This window comes from Pelobates fuscus, chromosome 3 (genome assembly GCF_036172605.1).
Source record: "Pelobates fuscus isolate aPelFus1 chromosome 3, aPelFus1.pri, whole genome shotgun sequence".
Classification (NCBI taxonomy): Eukaryota; Metazoa; Chordata; class Amphibia; order Anura; family Pelobatidae; genus Pelobates; species Pelobates fuscus.
Window position 1 is genome coordinate 156,064,225 of NC_086319.1, and position 22,314 is coordinate 156,086,538.

General features: G+C 42.6%; 1 protein-coding gene across 3 annotated transcripts in view; it reads right to left on the minus strand.

Annotated features, from left to right (window-relative positions):
* SLC13A4 (solute carrier family 13 member 4) overlaps positions 1-22,314 on the minus strand; it is a 155,315-nt gene that overhangs the window by 3,613 nt on the left and 129,388 nt on the right. For all 3 annotated transcript variants that reach the window (XM_063447568.1, XM_063447569.1, XM_063447567.1), the window contains exon 14: positions 18,967-19,128. In XM_063447568.1, the coding sequence (XP_063303638.1) occupies positions 18,967-19,128 (162 nt within the window). The remainder of the gene's footprint in view (positions 1-18,966; positions 19,129-22,314) is intronic.

Here is a 22,314-nt window from a genome sequence, read left to right on the forward strand (position 1 = left end):
AAAGCACATGCCACCAAAGCATAAAATAAACATCCAACACTGTTTACTAAGTACTTTAGAAACCTACAAAAGAAAGCAAAACAAATAAATGGGAGGGAAAAAACTAAATATACACAAACCAAAAACCACAAAGGAGGGACTATACTTGCCTTTGTGTCTTTGATAAAATCATGACTTTTTGTCATGAAATAGCAAAATCATGTAATTTTATGGCAAAACGCGGAGGCTCATATTGCAACTTCAAAGCTTCTCAATAAAAGTAGTAGAAAACGGTGAGACCGGGCGGAAACAAAATTAGCGAAAAGTAGATTCCCATGACCAGTCGTCAGTTCTCAACAAATCCTTCAAATGAAAAAATCTGGAAAACAGGCACTCCCCTGAAAGCGCTCTGAAAACAAATATAAACACCCCAGCTTGTTGCATTATCCATTTAACCCAACGTGCCAGAGTCATGCTTGAGACCGGTGTGTATGGAGGACAACAAAAAGAGATGCAGAATGTAACAGAATTATATATTATGCCTGGACACTCATACTAGTCACACAATGGAACATACAAAGAACCGAATGACTCGTTACAATTGGATTTACCATTACCCACGAATGGACTCAAAATACCGAACACGGGACCACCTTGGTGGGTAATTAAGGGATATTTTACCTCCCAGCTTGTATTCAGCCATTTGCATGGTCCAGCACGAATCCTTTGTGTAAAGTATAGGTGGCCGCCATTTCGGGACTTTGCACGTGTTAGCGGCCATCTTACGTACGAACAGCGGTGTTTACCAGCAATCGTCTGGAACTAAAAATGGAGACGCAAACAGGCGAACACCGCTGAGACCTCCAGGATCACGTAACTTCGTGCTGGACCTACCTAACGATCCGCCGTTCGGTAGAAAACCTTAAGAGACTATGGGGATTCCAGCGACCATAAGGATTCGACTGGATGGCAGAGTTTTCATACCGTTTCACCGTACGAACGAGGACCGACCGCAAGGCCAAAACGTATGGAACTATTTTCGGCTAGTTTGCCTGTGCGGTCGGTCAAAACTTTGGAACCCAATAACTCTCGAACCATTTATCCGAATGGACTGATTTTTCGATATGTTGCCCCCCTGAATGAGAGCGGTGCTATATTTAAAGCTGTACCCCCTGTTTTTGGGGTACATCCAGAATGTGGGTGAAATACTGTATATGTTAATTGTGTTAAATGTTTATCTGAGGGGAGGGGACATGGGGGTTGTACCATGTATATGATTGGTGAATTTATGCCTCCCCCTGGGTGTGCCCTTGTTGTACTAATTTGTAATAAAAACCAGGCTGGGTGTGCCAGCACCTCAGTTCTTCTTGACCCTTCATAACGTAGCCTCGTCTCGTTCTTGAAAGGGGATTATTTTGGATTATTGCTCTGCTCTTTTTACAGCTGAACCTGACTCTTCCTCTGGATATCGTGGATGGGATTATACCAGCTTTACTTTGACACAGCAGCTTGCAGGGAAAAGGACGTCTCCAATGGCTGATACCCTCTCACTACCTGGGTAGCCGTTACACAGAACTGAAGCCTTCCGATAAACATCGGTATGATTCTCATACTTCTTCAAACAGGCAACTGGACACAAGGCAAGAGTAGAGGGAAAAGCTGAGTATGACACAAATTTTATTGCAGTCTTAGTATGTCTGGATATGTTATATACCACCCCATCAGGAGTGAAGGAGCGCCAATCAAATTTCAATGCTCGGAAATCAGAAACCCTCTTGCAAGAAATAAGGCAGAACAGGGTGACAAATTTGATGCAAGGTAAGGTCTGAGTTAAATGGCCAAGAATCGAAAAGTGAAAGCACGCAGGAAACATCCCATGTTGTAGAATATCCAGGTCTATAAAAATGCAAGAGCCTGAAACGCTTCAGCAGACAGGAAACTAGAGGATGAAATCCACAGCCAGGCGAACCAACACTGCTGACTGAGTGCCACCCATATGGTTGATGTAACGAACTGTGGAGTCCATGTGTAGACAAATGCAAGTATTGGCACTATTCCTCAAGACATACTGAATCACAAAAGACACAGCAAGAAACTCCAGCGTATTGAAATAAATGTGCATCTTGTCTGGTGCCCAAGACCTCCAGTCGACCTCCGCAGTGAGCACCCCAACTGTAAAGACTGCCATCTGAGTCTATGGTTAAGTCTGGCTTAATTTCGTGTATGGCCTTGCCGTTCCCGGAAGACAGGTTGGATCCACCAGTGAAGTTTGTCTTTTGTTTCGTAGTTGAGAGTGATAAGATCTGCATATGAGGTGCCGGAGTGCAAATAGGCAATCTTCAAATGCTGGAGTGCCTGATAGTGTAGTGGGGCTGTAGTAGTGTAGTGGGGCTGGAAACTGATGATGCCAAGAGACCTATGATCTGGACCAAATGCCTGAGAATGATAAGTGGCGACAAAGGGTTAAACACAGTAGGCAGAGTGTTTCACAATTGATGATAAAACCCAGTTGATAGAGTACCCACACATCTGATGTTATGGCTAACCAGGCCTGAAAAAATGATGGAATCTGCCTCCTAATCATAAATGGAAGGTAGCATGGTGACTTACCGGCAGGACGTCTTGCACCCGTATTGCCTCTGTTTCCTCTGGACCTCCACTGTCTCCCTACGAATAGAGTATTGGGCCTTGTCCAGGGCCATGAAAGCTCCCACAAATCTACCCAGGTATTTTAGAAAAGTATCCCCAGGCGTGTGAGGCAAACAGAACATGCAGGGGAGCGTCGTCTGGACCGCTGATGTTGATCTTGCAAGACTACCGCGAATCTATGCCCAGATTGGGCCAGAATTTGGCCTGAAAATCAAAAGTGATTTCCAAGAAAAAAAGGGTGCGAGCATGGAATAATCTGTTAGGGAAGAGACTGAACCCGAGAACTAACTCAAGGAAACATTGAAAATGGCATAGGACAAAAGCCAAAAGGGAGAGAGGGTAAAATGGGGAACAAAAAGTCCCCAAAGGCAGTCTGGGTGCCATGGAAGCAGAGAAGACACAAAATCAACAATGTACACATAGAACATAAGCCAAAACAACAGACAAATGAAATAAATATAATTACCAATATGGATACCGCCCTCTCCTGGATCCCAGGGCGCAACTGGGCCTGAGGTTGGCCAATCCTCACAATGTGATTTGCAAAAAAGTAATGATGGTCCAGGCACTCAAGTTCAATCCAGTGGGCAATTTTTTTGGAGAAGAATCAAAACTATTTTGATTCTGCTTCAATAAATCTGCACACTGGATTGAACTTGAGTGCCTGGACCATCATTACTTTTTTGCAAATCAAATAAATATGGCAGAGACAAAACATATATCTGTTTTTGGAGCAGCAAATAAAGAGGGGGAGTTTGTGGGTGGTGCTTATACTGGGACTTGGATGGGGGTCACTGTATATATATTTTTTTCTATTTGTGTTTGTTCTTTGCTGCTATTGGTGGACCGTAAAGGAAGGTAAAGATATGCAATAGGAGTCTCTGTGTCTTGCCATACAACTCTTGACTCCATTATGGAGGACTTAGATTTATCCTTGGATCAACAACTTGTTTACATACACATAAATAATATGCTTGGATATTATGTTTATGCAAAAAAACATCCAAGCCTTTAACCCCTTAACGCCACTAGGGCTTACGGTGCCACCTCGCATTTAGTGATTCTAACTGCTTTTAGGGCGGCATAGTACGCCCTAACAATCGTTAGCTCCCCAGCCGCAATTCACTTACCTGGACCGGCGATCCACAGCGATCCTAGTCCAAGGGACACGAGTCAGGAAGTCCCCCTGCTTCCTTTCCGGCCCTCCAGGGCCATGTGATCCCGATGGACGTCGCAAATCACATGGCCGCAAAGCAGTCTATGAGACTGCCTGCAGGGGGACTGCCTGAGTGTACATACACTCTCTTTAAGTACACTCGCGAGTACAGACATACCCCTGAGTGTTCATAAAGGTGCCTCGCGAGTACAGACATTCCCGCGCCTCTTCTGTCGGCAAGTAATTACGAAATGGAAGGTTCTATTCTCGCCCGGAGCAGCTCAGTTCAGTGTCTTTGGGGCAATAACTCTTCATACCTTATGACATGGCACAGGTTAATCATCTCAAATTAATAATGTCTACTCCTAACTGAATATATATATATTTTTTCTGCCCCTACATTGTCCATATTCTGCAATCGGCGCCATCTGGTGAAAGGGTTTACCCTGCCATTTTCTATAACTATGACATAGCAGCTTAGCTGCATTAGCCATAATTCTGAGGATTCAAAGTTAAACCATAAATGCTTAAAGCGATGAGAGGTGTTTCTAAACAAAGTGTGCAACTAAGCTGCTAACAAATACAAATTGGCACTGTATTGGCAGAAAATGGCCCAGTGTGCAGGTTTATTTTACTTTTCCTCACAGTTTAAGGTTGTCAGATGAGTAAAACATTAAAGATAAATGGTACAATCTGGAATTGATACTGGAGAAACTGACGGAAGCCAAGCACAGAGAGATGGACACAGGTTTCTTCAGGAAGGAAGAGATTCTTTATTCGGTTCACCGATCGGCACTCAGAGGGACTAATGTCACCAAAATACAACAAGTTCTGAGCCCCGGACAATAGTGTAGGCTCCTTATATAAGCATGTAACTCCACCCATAAGTAACTCCACCCACACATTCTCTTACCCAATCAAACGAATAAGAACTAACTTCCTGTTTGACCGCATGGCTTGCCCAGCACAATGGAGGAGGGGAATACTACATCCGGTATTCTCGCACATGCTCCGTACACTACTGATCGTATCTTTGCCACGTGCAACCAACCGACCGATACACCAGTATATGCACGTACACATGCCACGTGGTAATCTTGGCCTACTAAATTTATTTTTACAGAGATTCCACCACATTCCCCCCTTTGATGCCTCTGATATTTTCACAATTACGGAGGCATCTCTTAACCTTAGTTTGCATATACCTCAGGTTGCCATGAACCAGACCAGACTTTGCGACTAATGACGTGAATCCCTCAACATTCTTCTTCCTGCACTAGTTCTCCCTGATTTAGAGCCTCATATCTATATATGGCCATTATCTGTGCAGCAGCCTTTCTCTCTGCTATATTTTCTATAATGCCCTGCCTAACTACCAAAGGAACAAGACATGGTAGGAGAAGACACAGCATTAAGATTAGCATGACTCCACCTACCAATGCCTTAAGTCCTCCAAACTGCTCATACCAATTACCAAACCAACTACTTGGATTATACCCTTTCCATACCTGAGTAGGCACATGCGCTAGTTTAACCATATGGCTAGTAAGGTCAGCTATTGCTTGCCCTTCATCATCTATTTGAAGACAGCAATTACTTAGGTTAAACTTCCCACATACACCTCCCTCTACTGCCAATAGATAATCCAAGGCTAATCTATTTTGGTAAACGGCTGTCCTCATCCTAGTATTATGCTTCGCTAGGAGATTGAGCGCTTGTGATGTCTCATTGGTAATTATCTCAACCACTGCCTGTAACCTTATAATGCGGTTGAGCATATATATTGGGGTTCTATATCCGAAAGTACCATCTTCTGCCCACGTGGCTGGCCCATAATAATCTATGATACGCTGGGGAGGCCATTCATTATCTTCCCAGGTACCTATCTCTAGGCGTCCCCTTTTCTTCCTATGATTCACATCATATACTTTAACTCCCAAAGTCTCACCTGTTTCAATAGGCAACAAGAAGAAGGATGGTTTGAGCATACCTAACACACATGCCCCTTCCCAGTCCTGTGGTAACTCCGAATAGGCTTTCTTACCACAGATCCAGTACAAATTTGCCGGGGCTTTCCAACTAGATGTGATAGATAGATCAAACCACACGTCCTTTAAATTGGTATAACTTGCAAACGGGTTAGGTGGTTCTGAGACATTTGAAGCCGACCACCAGGTTGTATTCTTTGTATTATCATCATAAACTTTTTGCCCTAGACAAGTTAGTTCTCCTACAGATGTGTTAAACATTATTCCTTTTCTTGCTATGCAAACATAACCTATGATGGAGGTCTTTAATCGCCACTCAGATTTACCTCTAACACTCATTTGATAATCGGCTTGAGAAGATATTATTTGTTCAATTGTCTCAGAACCGGACATTACCTCCTTTGCTTCCCAGGGACATTGGTCTCCCATGTTAGTACCTCCACATACACAGCAGTTGGTCACATTAAGACTACCAGCAATACTTTCAGCTAAATCAATAAACAGGTTTTTAGCATTATGGGGGATCTTATTTTCTACACTCATCTCTTCATAAAAAGAATGGAAAACCTGATGAGTTTGGGATGCTACGGTATCGGTCTCTATCCCTATAAATAATATTGTCCCAGGATCTAAACCCGTCCCATATATCTGGAACCCAAATAAGTTACCAAACCTATCTAAAAATTGTTCAGGATTATTAATAAGTATATGGACTGGGTTACACTCCATAGACTTACAATACGGTTTGGTAGGCAACTTAATAACAATCATATCCTTATCTACTGTCTGTCCCCAAGTTGCCCACCCCACACAAGACCAATATGGGCAATAATTATAATCCCTATCTGGGCATTTTGGACTTACGTACTTATTTTTACTACTGGGACAAATATACTTATCGTTAGACCCATACGTTCTCTCCCATTTAATATCCCCACATACATTCCACGGCTTTCTACCACTTGATATCGCCTTACATGCATCAAATAGCAGAACACCCAAGGAATGTACGGTTTCTAATACTGTTTTATTTATTAGGGTCCCCTGTGGATCTCCATTCCGGAGGGTCAACCAAATCGTACGGGGTTGATACTCTGGATTGAAGCACTTAGGGTCTCCTACTCCTAAATGGCATACACTATATTCTATACCTAAGTATCTACACCTAGACACATATCCTTTACACTCATATTGTGAATGCCAAATTAGGGTCTGGGAAATATGATTACCTGTTATAGTAGTCTTAATGCAAACCTCACAGCTAGGTGTGTCGGTACCTCTACCTTCCTGAATATTTAAAAACACAAAAATACACATTATCAAAAACACTTATTTCGACGTCTTCATCCTCAGTCTTCGTCCGTGCGATGGCACCTCAGCTTCCAGGATGTAAGGGCTGCAAGGAATGGAGTTCTGCTCTACCCTTCACAGAGGTCCCTTCGAGACACCCTGGCTATGACACGTGGGTAAGTGGTCAGGCTTTATTATGGCCGTCAAAACACTCACTTACTGATCTCTTTAAATACAATTGTAATCCCAATATCTCCTCGTCACTCCGAGTCGTGCGCTTTAACCGGATCTTGCAGGGATTCTCTGGATCTGGTGTAGCTTGCCAAGAATCTACTGCTGCTGGTTTAACCCTGGAGTGATGAATCCACAGAGTCACTTCAGCCACCTTTATTGCTGTAGGGGTAGACAAAAGAACAACATAAGGAACCCTCCACTTAGGCCCTAACGGTATACTGTTCCACTCTTTAATCCACACTTGATCTCCTGGATGATAGCTATGAACAGGGGGATAAATATTCACAGGTAATCTATCTTGTACCCATTTCTGTACCTCCTCCATAGTTTTACCCAACTCTACAACCTGCTGCCGGGTAATTCCTTCTCCCAACTGACTCAAATCCCCCCTTAAGTTACCAAGTACGGGAGGTGAACGCCCATACATGATTTCAAAAGGTGAGAGACCCATCCTTCTGGTAGATGTATTACGAATACGTAACAGAGCTATAGGCAAAAGAACATTCCACTTAAGCTGAGTCTCTTGACACATCTTTGCCAACTGGTTCTTAATAGTTCTATTCATTCTTTCTACTTTACCAGAGCTCTGAGGTCTATATGCCGTATGAAGCTTCCACTTAATACCAAGCATATGAGTCAGTTGTTGTAGGCACTGATGAACAAAGGCTGGACCATTATCCGATCCTATAGAGCATGGTAGTCCATATTGGGGTATTATTTCTCGTAACAGGAATCGTACAACTTCTCCTGCTTTCTCTGAATGAGTAGGACATGCTTCTACCCAGCCTGAATAGGTACACACATCTACTAGTAGGTAGCGATGTCCACCGGATTTAGGCATTACTGTATAGTCTATTTGAAGATTGGACATAGGGAGTCCCCCCATATACTGGACTCCTGGTGGTTTCACTGGTCCTTGCCTTGCATTGTTCTTAGCACATATTACACATCTTCGTACAATGGCTTGAGTCAAGTTGGACAATCTTGGTATGTAGAAATGTTTTCTGAGAGATTCTTCCATACTATCTCTTCCAGAATGTGTCCCGTTGTGATAGTTCTGGACAATTTCTACAGCTAGTGATGCTGGAATGACTATTCTTCCATCTTCTAACTGATACCATTTGTTCTCCAGGTACTAACCAGCTTCAGTCTTTAACCACTCTTCTTCTTGAGCTGTATAAACTGGAGTCCATTGAGACAGTGGAGTCGGTATAAGTGCAGCTATATGTTCTACATATTCCTGCCTTCCTGATTCAGCGGCACGCTTAGCTGCATTATCTGCCATCCGATTTCCTTTGGTTACATCACCATCTCCTTTCAGATGCGCCCGACAATGTATAATACCAACTTCTTTTGGTTCCCACACGGCTTCCAGTAGTTGTAATATTTCAGCTGAATTCAATAGTCCTCTTTCTTTATACAAAGCTCCATGGGCATGAGTGGTTAAAAACGCATACTTGGAGTCCGTGTAGATGTTCACTCTTAAACCTTCAGCCAATTGTAACGCTCGTGTTAGTGCAATTAGTTCTGCCTTCTGTGCCGATGTTCCTTTTGACAATGGCCGTGCTTTTATCACTTTGTCTATGGTTGTTACTGCATATCCTGCAAAGCGAATCCCTTCTTTCACATAACTACTGCCGTCTGTATAGTACTGGACATCAGGGTTCTGGATGGGAAAGTCACGAAGATCTGGTCTACTTGAGAATACTTCATCCATCACCTCCAGGCTATCATGTTGACTTTCAGTAGGTTGTGGCAAAAGGGTAGCTGGATTTAAGGTGTTAACAGTCTCTAAATTTTCACACAACATAGCTGATACTTAGTCATGCGGCTGTTACTAAACCAATGATTACCTTTATAGTCTAGCAACGTCTGTACTGCGTGCGGGACTCGCACATAGAGTTCTTGACCCAGAGTGAGTTTATCGGCTTCAGCTACCAGCAGGGTGGCGGCAGCTACGGCTCTTAGACAAGGTGGAAGACCACTGGCCACTGCATCCAGTTGTTTTGACATATATGCAACAGGTCTTTGCCATGATCCCAAGTACTGTGTCAATACTCCCACAGCCATTCTTCTTTGCTCGTGTACATATAAGTAGAATGGACGTGTATGATCAGGTAGACCTAATGCTGGGGCACTCATCAAAGCCTTCTTCACATCTTCAAATGCCTTTTGCTGTTCAGGTGTCCACAGGAAGGGATCGTGTTCTGTACCTTTTATAGCTGCATAAAGAGGTTTCGCCAATATCGCATAACTGGGAATCCATATCCTACAGAAGCCTGCTGCCCCCAAGAATTCCCGCAGTTGTCTTCTATTCTTGGGTATTGGTATTTGGCATACAACTTCTTTTCTCTCTGGCCCCATTATTCTTTGACCTTCAGAGATATGGAATCCCAGATACTTGACAGTTGGCTGACACAACTGAGCTTTCTTCCTGGACACCTTGTATCCTGCCTTCCAGAGAATGTGTAGTAGATCATGTGTTGCTTGCTGACATATTTCTCTAGTAACTGCTGCTATCAACAAATCATCTACATATTGCAATAGTACACACTCTCCTGGGATGGACTTGAAATCCAGTAAGTCTTGACTTAAAGCTGATCCAAATAGGGTAGGTGAATTTTTAAACCCTTGGGGCATTCTTGTCCAAGTCATCTGGCGTTTCGCGCCCATTACAGCATTTTCCCATTGGAATGCGAAGATACACTGGCTTTCCGCAGCAATTCGAAGGCAAAAGAAGGCATCTTTGAGATCTAAGACAGTGAAATAGGTAGCCCCGCCCGGAATTAAAGCAAGCAGGTTATATGGATTGGGCACAACTGGGTGTATACTTACGACCGCATCATTGACTGCTCTCAAGTCCTGCACAGGGCGATACTCATCTGTACCAGGCTTTTGAACAGGCAGCAATGGGGTGTTCCAGGGGGAAGTACAGAATTTTAGGATACCATACCTTATGAACTTATCCAAGTATGATTGTATATTCTTCTTGGCCTTTTGTGGGATATGATATTGCCTTAAGCTCACTGGATAGACCCCAAGTTTCAGTTCGATTCAAATTGGTGGGATATTGCGAGCAAGTCCTGGTGGGTTGTTCTCTGGCCACACTCCTGGTATATTAAACAAGGATTCATCACTCTTAGGGTTTTGGCTAGTCAACGCTGTATAAAGTCGCCACTCTTCTTCCTTTGGTACAGATATTGTCATTATACCTGAAGGTCCTTTGAACTTTAAAGATGTTGTTCCATTTGGTAGAAACTTTATCTGCGCTTGTAGTTTTGACAACAAATCACGTCCTAGCAGTTGGACTGGACATTCAGGCATATAAAGGAATTGATGTTTTACTACGTGGCCTCCCAATGTACAGAGTCGACTTTTAAGAACCGGTTTAGCAGCACTCCTTCCAGTTGCTCCTATTACGGTGATGGTTCTTCCAGATGGAGGAGCAACTAGGTCAGTCACCACCGAATGTTCAGCACCAGTATCGATCATGAACGCACTCCTTTTTCCCCCTATTGATACATCGACCATAGGCTCCGCTCGGCCAAGGGGGATAGAGCCCGGTCGGTATCAATAGTCCTCCATTACCGTGTCAGCCAATCCTACAAAGTCCCTATCTTCTCTATCGCGGTATCTCTGCGCTGCTGGATAATACCTGTCTTCTCTAACACTTCCTCTATTGCTACCATTATTCCCTCCAGGACCTCCTCTACCTCTCGCTCTGCCTCTATAATTACCATATCCTGCCCTAGGTCTGTCTCTCTCATACTGTTCCCTTTGTGGACACTCACTTCTCCAATGCCCTTCTTCCCTACAGTACGCGCACTGATTCCTACTCAGGGGTTCCCTATTCCACTTACTATCGCCTTTATCTGCTCCCCTATACACCTCTTTTTCCCTTCTATCTGCGCCTGCGATCGCTACCCCTAGCATATCTGCCTTTCTACGCATCTTGCGCTCTTCCTCTTTCTTCGTCTCAGTTTCCCTGTTCATATACACTTTATTCGCTACCTCCATTAGTTGGGTTATGGACATCCCTACGAACCCCTCTAACTTTTGTAGCTTGCGCTTTATATCCCCGTAGGCTTGGCTGACAAAGGCAGAGTTAACCATCCGTGAATTCTCAGGGGCCTCCGGATTAAAGGGGGTATACAAGCGGTATGCCTCCAATAATCGGTCATAAAAGACACTGGGCGATTCATCACATTTCTGCAATACCTCAGCCGTCTTAGACATATTAATCGCCTTCTTTCCTCCAGCTTTCATGCCAGCAATAATAGCGTCCCTATAAGCTTTTAAATGAACCAAGTCTGCACCATTGACATTCCAATTTGGATCGGCATTTGGATAATGTGCTGTGGCCCATGCTGCTGGGTTGGCCTGATTTTGTGTACGGGTCTCTTCTTCCAGCGCTTTAGTTGCCGCTTGATTTATCCTAGTCCTTTCCTCGTTATTAAACAATGTCATTAATAATTGCTGGCAATCAGCCCAAGTGTGATTATGTGTCTGGACTATTGAAGTAAACAGATCCGTCATGGCTTGAGGCTTTTCGGTGTAAGAGGAGTTATGGGTCTTCCAATTAAAGAGATCGGTGGTCGTGAAAGGGACATAGATGTAGACTGGATCAGCATATTGTATCTGGCCGTCATCATTAATGTGTGTCGGGCCAGGAGTCAATCGAAGTGGCATTTGATAATGTCGGGGTTGGAGAGTACCGGTCAGTTGTCGGGTTAATATGGGGCTTCGTAGGGATGCGTCAGTTAGGGGTTCCGGTCGAGGGGTAGTAAGACAAGGGGATGGGGAAGCTTTACTATGGGGAAGGTTGGTGAGTAGAATATTCCGGGCCGGGCTAGGGGGAGCCTGACCGGAAGCTAGATATGGCGCCAAATCTGGGTATGTGGAGTTAACGGAAGCAGGTATCGGAAGGGGAGGGTTTAACACAAAGGGGCTGGGCTCTGAGCTAGAGGAGGAAGTAGGTGGGGACAACGGGGCAAGGGGAGGAGCGTTTCCAGCAGCAACTCCTCTTCCTCTTCCGGTGGAGGAGGAGTAAGGGGGCAGCATAGGGATCTCAGACTCAGGGGGCGTGTCCAAAATGGGCGTAATTATGGCCTTAGTGGACAAGCGAGTCCTGGCCACCATGAGGCGACATTGTTCCTCGTGGCATACTCGGATCCATTTTGGCGAGTCTTTTACGGCCTGCCTCCAACAATCAATATATGGAAACTGGCCGTAAAGTTCAGGCCTACCTGATACAGCCACGTGTACACGCTGTACCAGATTAGGATCCAAACTGCCACGTGGCGGCCATGTGGCAACCAAAATAGGCCATTCCCTACTACACAATGTAATCAGGCGTGCTGGAGACATCTTTACCCCAAAATCACATGCTTTATATCCCTTTTTAAAATTCTTTATCATACATCCTAAGGGATCCAAAATCGTCGAATCCGACGCGCCCATACTTAACAATGGAGCGTCGTTTCCAACAGAAACTATACAAACACTCTACCAACGGTCACACCCGTTCCCTTGGCAACAGCACCACGTGGAACAGTTACTAAGTGAAACGCACACAACAAAACACTCAGGGAATTCCCGTACACACACAGCTGTTACACCAGTCACTAAGTAACTAATACTGTGCCCTTTGGCGAAACTATACAGTCACCCACGCTATAATTCCCTATATTTGAATTACCCGTCTATAACATACCCCAGTAACATCGTCTTTACAAACAGTAGTTACAGTACGGTTAGCATAGGTTAAAGTACAATTTAAAGTCACAGTACAATTAGTAGTGGTTATGGTGTTAAACATGCAACATAGATGACAATTATTAGTACTTATTTACAGTGTCAGTAATTATACATGGTTATGGTACCGTGCGCTATAATACAATTACATACTATTCACACTCTCGCTAGACGGCAGAGCTCACGCTATCTAGCAAGATATACACGCTACTCCAACAATCTTTAACACATATACAATTCCCAACTAATCTATTGGCCAGTACCTTGATGGACTACCTAAAACTATCTACATACGTTTTGGTTAGCCACACTGCCCAAGCACCACATATAGCGAACTAGAGGGCGGAATTTACAACAGTACCCTCTTAGTCTATCTACTCTATCAATAGTCTAGTGGGTTCCAAATTTACACGCCTTCCCACTTAGCCAAGATAGGTTGAGATCTAGCGAACCGAATTTACACAGGCGCCGCTTAGTCTCCCGGTCCCTCCGACCTAGCGAACGTAATATACACCCTAGAACGCTAGTCTAGACAAGACACCGGTGTCCGGCTAGGGCTATTTACACCAGAACCCCGCCTGACTCCAAACCAAAATTAAACGGGCTTACTAAAGGGCATTTAATTGAGCGGTGCGCCTTCGCTCCTTCCCTCCACTGGAGGGGGCAGATTCAAAATAACCCCTTATGGGCCTACCGCACAATCGGTATCCATTACCCCTAGTGGGTCCGCCGTCTAAAACAGCGGTCGTCTTACCTCCTCGTTCCTGAACCTGAGTTCACACTCATCGACGGGGACACCCCAGCACTTACTACGTAGAGGCCGATGATCTCCTGGACAACAAACCAGTGGCGCCGAGACGAAGGGAGGTCCACGCAGAAGTTCAGGGGTGCAGCCGTAGAGAACGTGGGCAAAGATAGACCGTCTCACGCCTCTGCTTCTCAGCTACCGTTGAACGATGAGCTTCCCGGCCAATGCACCAAATGATACCGGAGAAACTGACGGAAGCCAAGCACAGAGAGATGGACACAGGTTTCTTCAGGAAGGAAGAGATTCTTTATTCGGTTCACCGATCGGGACTCAGAGGGACTAATGTCACCAAAATACAACAAGTTCTGAGCCCCGGACAATAGTGTAGGCTCCTTATATAAGCATGTAACTCCACCCATAAGTAACTCCACCCACACATTCTCTTACCCAATCAAACGAATAAGAACTAACTTCCTGTTTGACCGCATGGCTTGCCCAGCACAATGGAGGAGGGGAATACTACATCCGGTATTCTCGCACATGCTCCGTACACTACTGATCGTATCTTTGCCACGTGCAACCAACCGACCGATACACCAGTATATGCACGTACACATGCCACGTGGTAATCTCGGCCTACTAAATTTATTTTTACCGAGATTCCACCACAGAATGAGATTGTCTTCAGACTGTTTGTTTTAACTGAACAAAAGCCCACTGGAAATAAAATCACTGGAGATCTGCAGTTGCATGTCAGTTATGCCTGTAAATTACTATTGCAACTCAGTACATGCATTGGGAAGTGAAAAAAGGTATTGCTTCACTTTAAGTACATTTTTGTTTTACATACATGCTCTGGTCCCATTGTGTACTTAAAAGTGGGGTATGCCTGTATGTATAATATGCTAATCATATGTTTTAATTAACTTATAATATATTATACATATATTAAAAAATATACATGAACATTTTTTTATGTCATAAGGATATATATATATATATATATATATATATATATATATATATATATATATATAATACAATTTTAAACAAAAATCTGCACACCAGTCAAACCAGAAGATTTGCTTTTCCCACAGAAATCACAAATCTGCAGTGATGTTACTAACGCAAAGGATTCTGGGTGGGCATATGCAAATTAGTTTAACAAAGAATCCCATTTTTGCCTCATTGCATTTTAAACATGCATTCCGTTGAGTCTGTGTTTGCTGTATACAACAGCTTTGAAAAACAACTTAGGAAAATATGCAAAGCCAGTGAATCACTCATGGACAGTTGTGTCATTGTTAATGCAAATTATCAGCATGAGGTTGGTTACTGGTTTTCTACTGAGGCTTGGTGGTGCTTGGGAAGCAAAAACCAAAAAGGTTATGGTGGGGGAAAAAAAATTGTGATTTAAAACCCCTTCCACCTGAAGTCTGTGGAGAGTGAATACAATGTTAAACAAAAATCTGCACACCAGTCAAGCATGAGGCAAAAATTTGATTGTTTGTTAAACTAATTTGCATATGCCCACCTAGAATACTTTGCGGTAGTAACATCACTGCAAATTTGTGATTTCTGTGGGGAGACTTTGCTGAACACAAATACGAGTGTTTTAAAAAGTAAAACTTATCACGACAATGATAACACCAGTAAAAGTGCAGTTTTTGTAAAAAAAAAAAAAATGCAAAAAACAAATAAAAATGCTAACTTTGGCCAGCGTTTGTACTGGCTACTACAAAAGACTGGAAATACCCCATTTTGAATACCCTGGGTTGTGTACATTTGAAAATGATATGCTATTATGAGGTTAATTCACATTCCTGGGCTACCATATAGTCTCAAAAGGCAACATAGACCCAGCAAACCAATCTGGCAAATTTCAATGTGCAAATATGGAGAAGGGGAAGCCCTACATTTGACCCCTATAAGTTTGCAAAAACCCATAAAACCTGTACATTGTACTCAGGAGATGTTGCTGAACACATAGTGGGGTGTTATTTGGCAGTAACATAGGAGATGATAATCCATGCCTAAAGTACAATGTGTGTGAAAAATAACACAAAAAAATGACAAAAGTTTGACAAAGACTGGTGGTAGAATTAGTGCATGGAAAGTGTTAAAATGCCACCATTTGAAATACCCTAGGGTGTCTAGTTTTCAAAAATATATGGTTTGATGGGTGTAAATTACATTGTCCGGCTTCAAAAATGTCCAAATAGGACTTGGGTGCATGATGACCAGCTGTGAAAATTCCAAGTTGGAAAATTGGAATGGGCACCCTCCAAAAAAGGTCTTTTAACCCCCCCAGAGAACCCAACACACCTATACATGGCTGGTATCACTGCACTTAGGAGATGTTGCTGAACACATATTGAGGTGTTCTTTGGCAGTAACCCTTAAAGATCTCAGTAAAAGTATTCTTAAATTGCAATGTGTGTCAAAAAAAATCAGCATTTCTTTTTTTTTTTTTTTTGGCATAGATTGGTGGTAAAATGGTTGCATGAAAAGAGTCAAAATATCCCAATTTTAATACCTTGGGTTGTCGTCTTTTAAAAAATATATACATGTGAAGGGTTATTCAGGGATTCCTGACAGATATCAGTGTTACAATGTATCTTTTGTTCATTTTGAAAAAAAAATGGTTTGGAAATAGCAAAGTGCTACTTGTACTTATTGCCCTATACATTGCAAAAAAAAAAGCTAAGAACATGTTAACATTGGGTATTTCTAAACTAAGGATAACATTTTGGGTGTTTTTTTTGGTGGTTGTAGATGCGTAACAGATTTTGGGGGGTCAAAGTTAGAAAAAAAATATTTTTTATAGTAAATTATATTATATGATGAAAATAATGGTATCTTTAGAAAGACCATTCATTGGCGAGAAAAACGGTATATAATGTGTGGGTACAGTAAATGAGTAGGAAAATTACAGCTAAACACAAACACCGCAGAAATGTAAAAACAGCCCTGGTCCTTAACGGTAAGAAAATTGAAAAACGGTCTAGCCACTAAGGAGCTAATATGAAAGAGTTGAATTATGGTTGAACAGACATATAGTGAAAATTCCAGGTTTTGTGTACGTTTTGTTTTGACCACAACTTGTACAGCTGAATCCGTCCTTAAGGAGTTAAAAAAAAAAAAAATCAAATCTGATATGACAACCTGTTTAGGTAGAGAATTCCACAACTTTTTTTTTTTCCTCCTAAAATAACTAATTCCTCTACTGTAAGCACCTTTCTTCCAGTCTCAGTGGATTACCTCTTGTTTGTTCTATATTCCTTCTAATGAACAGGTTAACACATAGCAGTTTGTACTGACCCTGTATATATTTGTGTAGTACTATCATATTCCCTCGTTTTGCTTAAGAAAATAAAGGCAGTTTTTCTAGTCTTTTTTCATAACTAGTGTTTTCCATCCCCCTTACAAATTTTTTAGGTCATCTCTGCACCTTTTCTAGTTCTACAATAGTTCTACAATATCCTTCTTTAAAACTGGTGCCCAAAACTGCACGCATGTTCAAGGTGGGGGTCCATTGATTTATAAAGTGGCAAAATTATATTTTGATCACTCTGAAACTGCTATGTTTACAGCAGGCAGGGTTAATCCTAGATGGACCTGGTACCCAGACCACTTCATTGAGCTGATGTGGTCTGGGTGCCTATAGTGGTCCTTTAAGTTAATTGTAAATGGTATATAACTGTATTTGTATGCACGTTTGAATATGCTTGCACCTGAGAAAGACCCGGCTGTGGTTTGAAACGCGTTGTGTTTCCTATCCTATATATACTATGTGTACAGAATAAAAAAAGCTTTTTTTCACTTTGGACCTGGAATTCCCTGTTCCTGTGAGACAAGCTGAAAAACTCTCAATATTTGAGGAGCTGATGTGCCTTATAAGTCCAAAGCCAACTTACAATAGGCTCTAAAAATTGTGAGTGTGCTGACCTTGTATAGACCTTTTATAAATATTCATACAGGCTATACTATGTATTAATTTATTTCCTGTTTTATATAGGAAACAGTGCAACTCTTAAAGAAATATCCTTTGCCAAGTGTTTATTGTTAGGTAAACGGTATGTGTGCGCTGAACACCTTTTTCTTGGTTTACATTATCCATATCATATACAATATACATATATGTAAAAACAATAACCCACTCACACTGTGTAGCTCTAGGTGGATAGAATGTGGATGGTATAATCCCCATCTTGGGGGTGTAGATGGAAGGCTCTTGATATGTCTTCAACTCAGTATATGTAGATATGTATAGAGAAAAGGCAAATACATAGCATAGTATACCAGAATTATATAGGTATATGCATAGATAACCTACTAACATATCAAGAGCCTTCCATCTAAATCCCAAAATGGGGATTATACCGTCCACCGTTTTCTTCACTAATCACCAGTTTGTTTATTATTAGTGCAGCATTTCTTTTTCTTTTAATTTATTTCTTGCACATGTACAGGGAATAGAAATTTCCCATGTTTATGTCTTAGCAAAAGAGGGGAGAATCCCTGTTGGAGAATGCAGCCACTTTCTTGATTATATTATAGTACTTTTACCCAATACATGGATGCTTGGGCCTATATTCAAGAACCATAATTGTGCCCAAGATTTTCTAATTAACAAATAATTAACTATATCTGTAACTTAAAGGGACACAGCTTCACCTCATTGAAGTTATTATAGTGTCTGGATCATGTTGCCATTCACTTATTAAACGTTAAACCAGTTTTAGGGCTTTTATGTTAAATGTGTGTTTCCAACAGTGCACCCCCATGAGCCTGAGCAGCAATGGGTGGCTGTCACTAGCTGACAATTGATTGCTTTAGGCCGATCACACTGGCAATTGCTGACATTAATCAATAGGTATGGCTAGAGGGAAGAGTGTAATCTCTGCTTTAGCCATACCTTCAGGAAAGGGGGGGGGGGGGGAGGGAGGGGGGGAGAGGCACTGGAGGTAAACTGCATTAAAATGGTTAAACAACAAATTGTGAGACAGCAACAGAGGACTCCAACACTATAACTAGTTTGATTAGATAAAATGGTTAAAATGCCTAAAGTGTCTGCTATTTATTACACTGAAAATCTAAGGCTTCTTTGTCTCACGAGGACCTAAACATGAGTGCAATGATAAAAATAGAGAATTATTAATACTTACCAAGCTGCACAGTATAGGCAAGAAAATTGTAACAGTGGCTGGGTTACTAACAAATTCTGTCACAGCAGAGACCAGCATGCAGGCGAGAAGAGTCACAGCCCAAGATGGCAGACTGCTGAGACATTCCATCTGGCGTCCAATCCAGAGGGAGAGCCCAGACTTCTGTTGAAGAGATACAAATACATCAAATCACTGCTATCCACTGTATACCAAATGTTCCACCAAATCAATTTGACTAATGTTGGAAGGTACAAGCAAGAAGTGCTTATTATCCAATAGGATTAGTTGCCTATATCAGGGGTAGACACTTTCAGAAGCAAAAATAAGACTTTGATGTCCCTTGATTTGCTGGATTGTTTTTTTTTTTTTTTATAAACTTGTTTGTTACCATATGCTGTTTGTGTTGTCTGTCGGTGATGCAGTTGTTTCTAGGTTGTATTTGTGAGAATGTTGGCTGTACTATAAAGTGTACGCGCACAAGTAGTTTGTGGTAAGCCTCCAATGCACACTGCCAGGGCACACAGTTATACATTGCCACATACACTACTAAACTCACACAATGCTAAAAACACACACAATGCAGCATATACACACTTACACTGTTACAAACAAACAAACTGCAGGACACATTATAACACACAATACAACACCGCACATTGATAATCCTGCTATTTTTAGCTATCCCTCCTTTTTGCTTACCATATAGCAGCTAGAGGGTGGCTTTCCTGGGGCCCAGTGGGGACTGAGCTGGCCATGCACAGGACACGATAGATGTCATAGTTTACATCCATGCTAGCAAAGCAACAATACTAGCTTAGTAGCTCACTTTCATACTAGTATCCAATGATAGCAGATGAAGATATAAAACATCAAGCAACACATATAGGCCAAGGGTCAGCAACCTATTTCATGCAAGATGTGGAAATCTGAGGACCTCCCCTGGAGGTCAAGAGGTAACGACTAGTTTTCAATTGTAGTGGGCAGTGAGGGGCTGCCCTCAATTCACTTGTGGCAGCCCTGGTAGAAACTGATCCTTGATCACTTTCTCCCAAGCACCTGTGAAGGAGACCCCATGCAGGAAGTGAGTAGCCTTCTGGCAATGGTCCGAATGTAGCCTTGGCATTCCAAGCTTTCGTATGAAGAAGTCACCAGCAGAGTTCCAAAATGACCTTCTGTGAATGAGGAATCAGTTAATTGTTGGTGGGTCTTGAATGAAGGAAGGTGGCCTTGAGGTGCTGCATCAACAAATAATGCCCACGATCTGGATAAATTGCCTCGATGGCTGATGAGAGAAGAACTACAAGACGCGTGAACATACGCAGACGTATGTGAGAATCCGTCTGATCTCCTTCCTGATTGATGCGATCTTTGACCATGACAATCAAAGAACACACATCACAGTATCGATTTTGAACCCCAGGAACTTGATGACCCATGAAGAACCAACAGCAACCTTTCCCAATGTACCACAAAGCCCACAGATTCCAGTAAGAAAACCACAAATCTTGTCTGACACTGTCGCAAAAATGTAACAAATCGTCCAGATTAATGAAACAATGCATGACCCGGGAATTAAGTCATGACTGGCTTTAGACTTTTGGTGAAACACTAGGGGGCTGAGCTGAGCAGGAATGGAAGGCAAATAAACTGGCACAGGCGACTGTGCCATAGAAACCTGAGGAATCGATGACACTCTGAAACAATCAGGACCGAAAGGTAAGCGGCCTTCAGATCAAGACGAGTAAACCAATTTCCCTTCTGGAGGAGATCTTGCAGAAGATGGGTACCTTTTTTTATTGAAATACCCGTAATCATTGAAGGCATTGAGTTGTCGGAGGTTGATAATCAGATGGAAATCCCTTGTCCGCTTGCAAACAAAAAATATATTGTTGAGGAAACCTCCATCATCCGGTGTGAACTGAACAGCGCCTTTGTCAAACAGGGTGTGAATCTTCTCATCTATGAGGCAATATTGATATACCGAAACCTGCAATGGACATGGTTCTTGAATGAGGGTAAAATGAAACTCTATAACATACCCCTACACCATATGAAGGATCCATGCATCCAACAAAATTATCATCTATTCCTGGAAAAGCAGAGAAAGTCAGCCGGCAGTGAACAACAGGGAGTAATTTGTTAACAAGGGGCTCACCTATGTACAGTCGAGCAGTACCTCTGCCTCTGGTTCCCCTTCCACATGTTGGGAGGAAAGGGAGTTTCAGACTGTTGACTCTGGGAAAAAGAAGTAAGAAGACAGGTTGATAACCTCTGGGGCCCAATGGCCAGTAACAGCTGGAGGCATGGCCCTGCTGCCTAACAGCCCTCCCTAAAGCACCCCTGGATGGAGGTGCTCTAAACACTTTCCATAAGAAACTATGCACCTTGATGAGAGTGGTGAACAAGTTAACATGTTTTTGCAACTCTTTGATGAACAGCTCACCAAACCAGAGGCACACGGCTAGGTGTGACAAATCTTTTGTGTCCAGGTCAGATACTTTTGGGTTGATCCGCGCAACAGGGTGGCCTTCCAATGTTCAGTTGACAAGCTGCAGCTCATTCAAAATAATGCATTAAGGAATGATGACCACACTGGGGTGACCCAGCCAATCTATAATTTAGGCAGTAACTGGGGCTTACTCACATATAGCCAACTATGCAATCATACTGGTCATAGACGCCTTGAGGAGGGTAAGGAAACATGACAGGGCAACTATAATAATGAGACTGTTTTGTTTGAGTAACAGTATCAATTTAAAACAGTGCAGTCTGCTGAATAATATTATTGGAATGGGGAACCTAATGTGCACCAAAGAATCACCAGAGTGAGAAGCCAGTCCATCCAGCTAGCAAAGGTAATAGTAGAGACCGGCTTATGAGGGCGCACATATGAAATCAGAAACTAACCTGACCCTGATGCACGAAGTGATGCCATAACTTCAACATAACAGCAAAGGGCAGAAAGTTTAGGGAAATCCCTAAAGTACAGATAAAAAACTGGTAGACTCACACACATTGAACAGCAGGGACCTTACCCCTGTTCCTCAACAATGCAGTATAAAGCAAGCAAGGACCTATGCACCAAAGTGAGGCTCACCCCAACATGCAGCAGGGATCCAACATAATCCAGTATAATCCACATTAATAAAAGAGATGTCTGTAGCCATTACCTCGTGAAGGGGGTAATTGGAGCTTAACAGGGACCTACACAGAGCCGAGGAGGCCTATCTCAGTGAGTAGGCCAAAAAACAAAGCGACCACCGAGGGTCTTGCGATACTGCAATCACCAAGATAACTGCTGCACGCAAGCAGTCAGTAAGAAATGCCTCTTGTGGACAGAGCAGCACC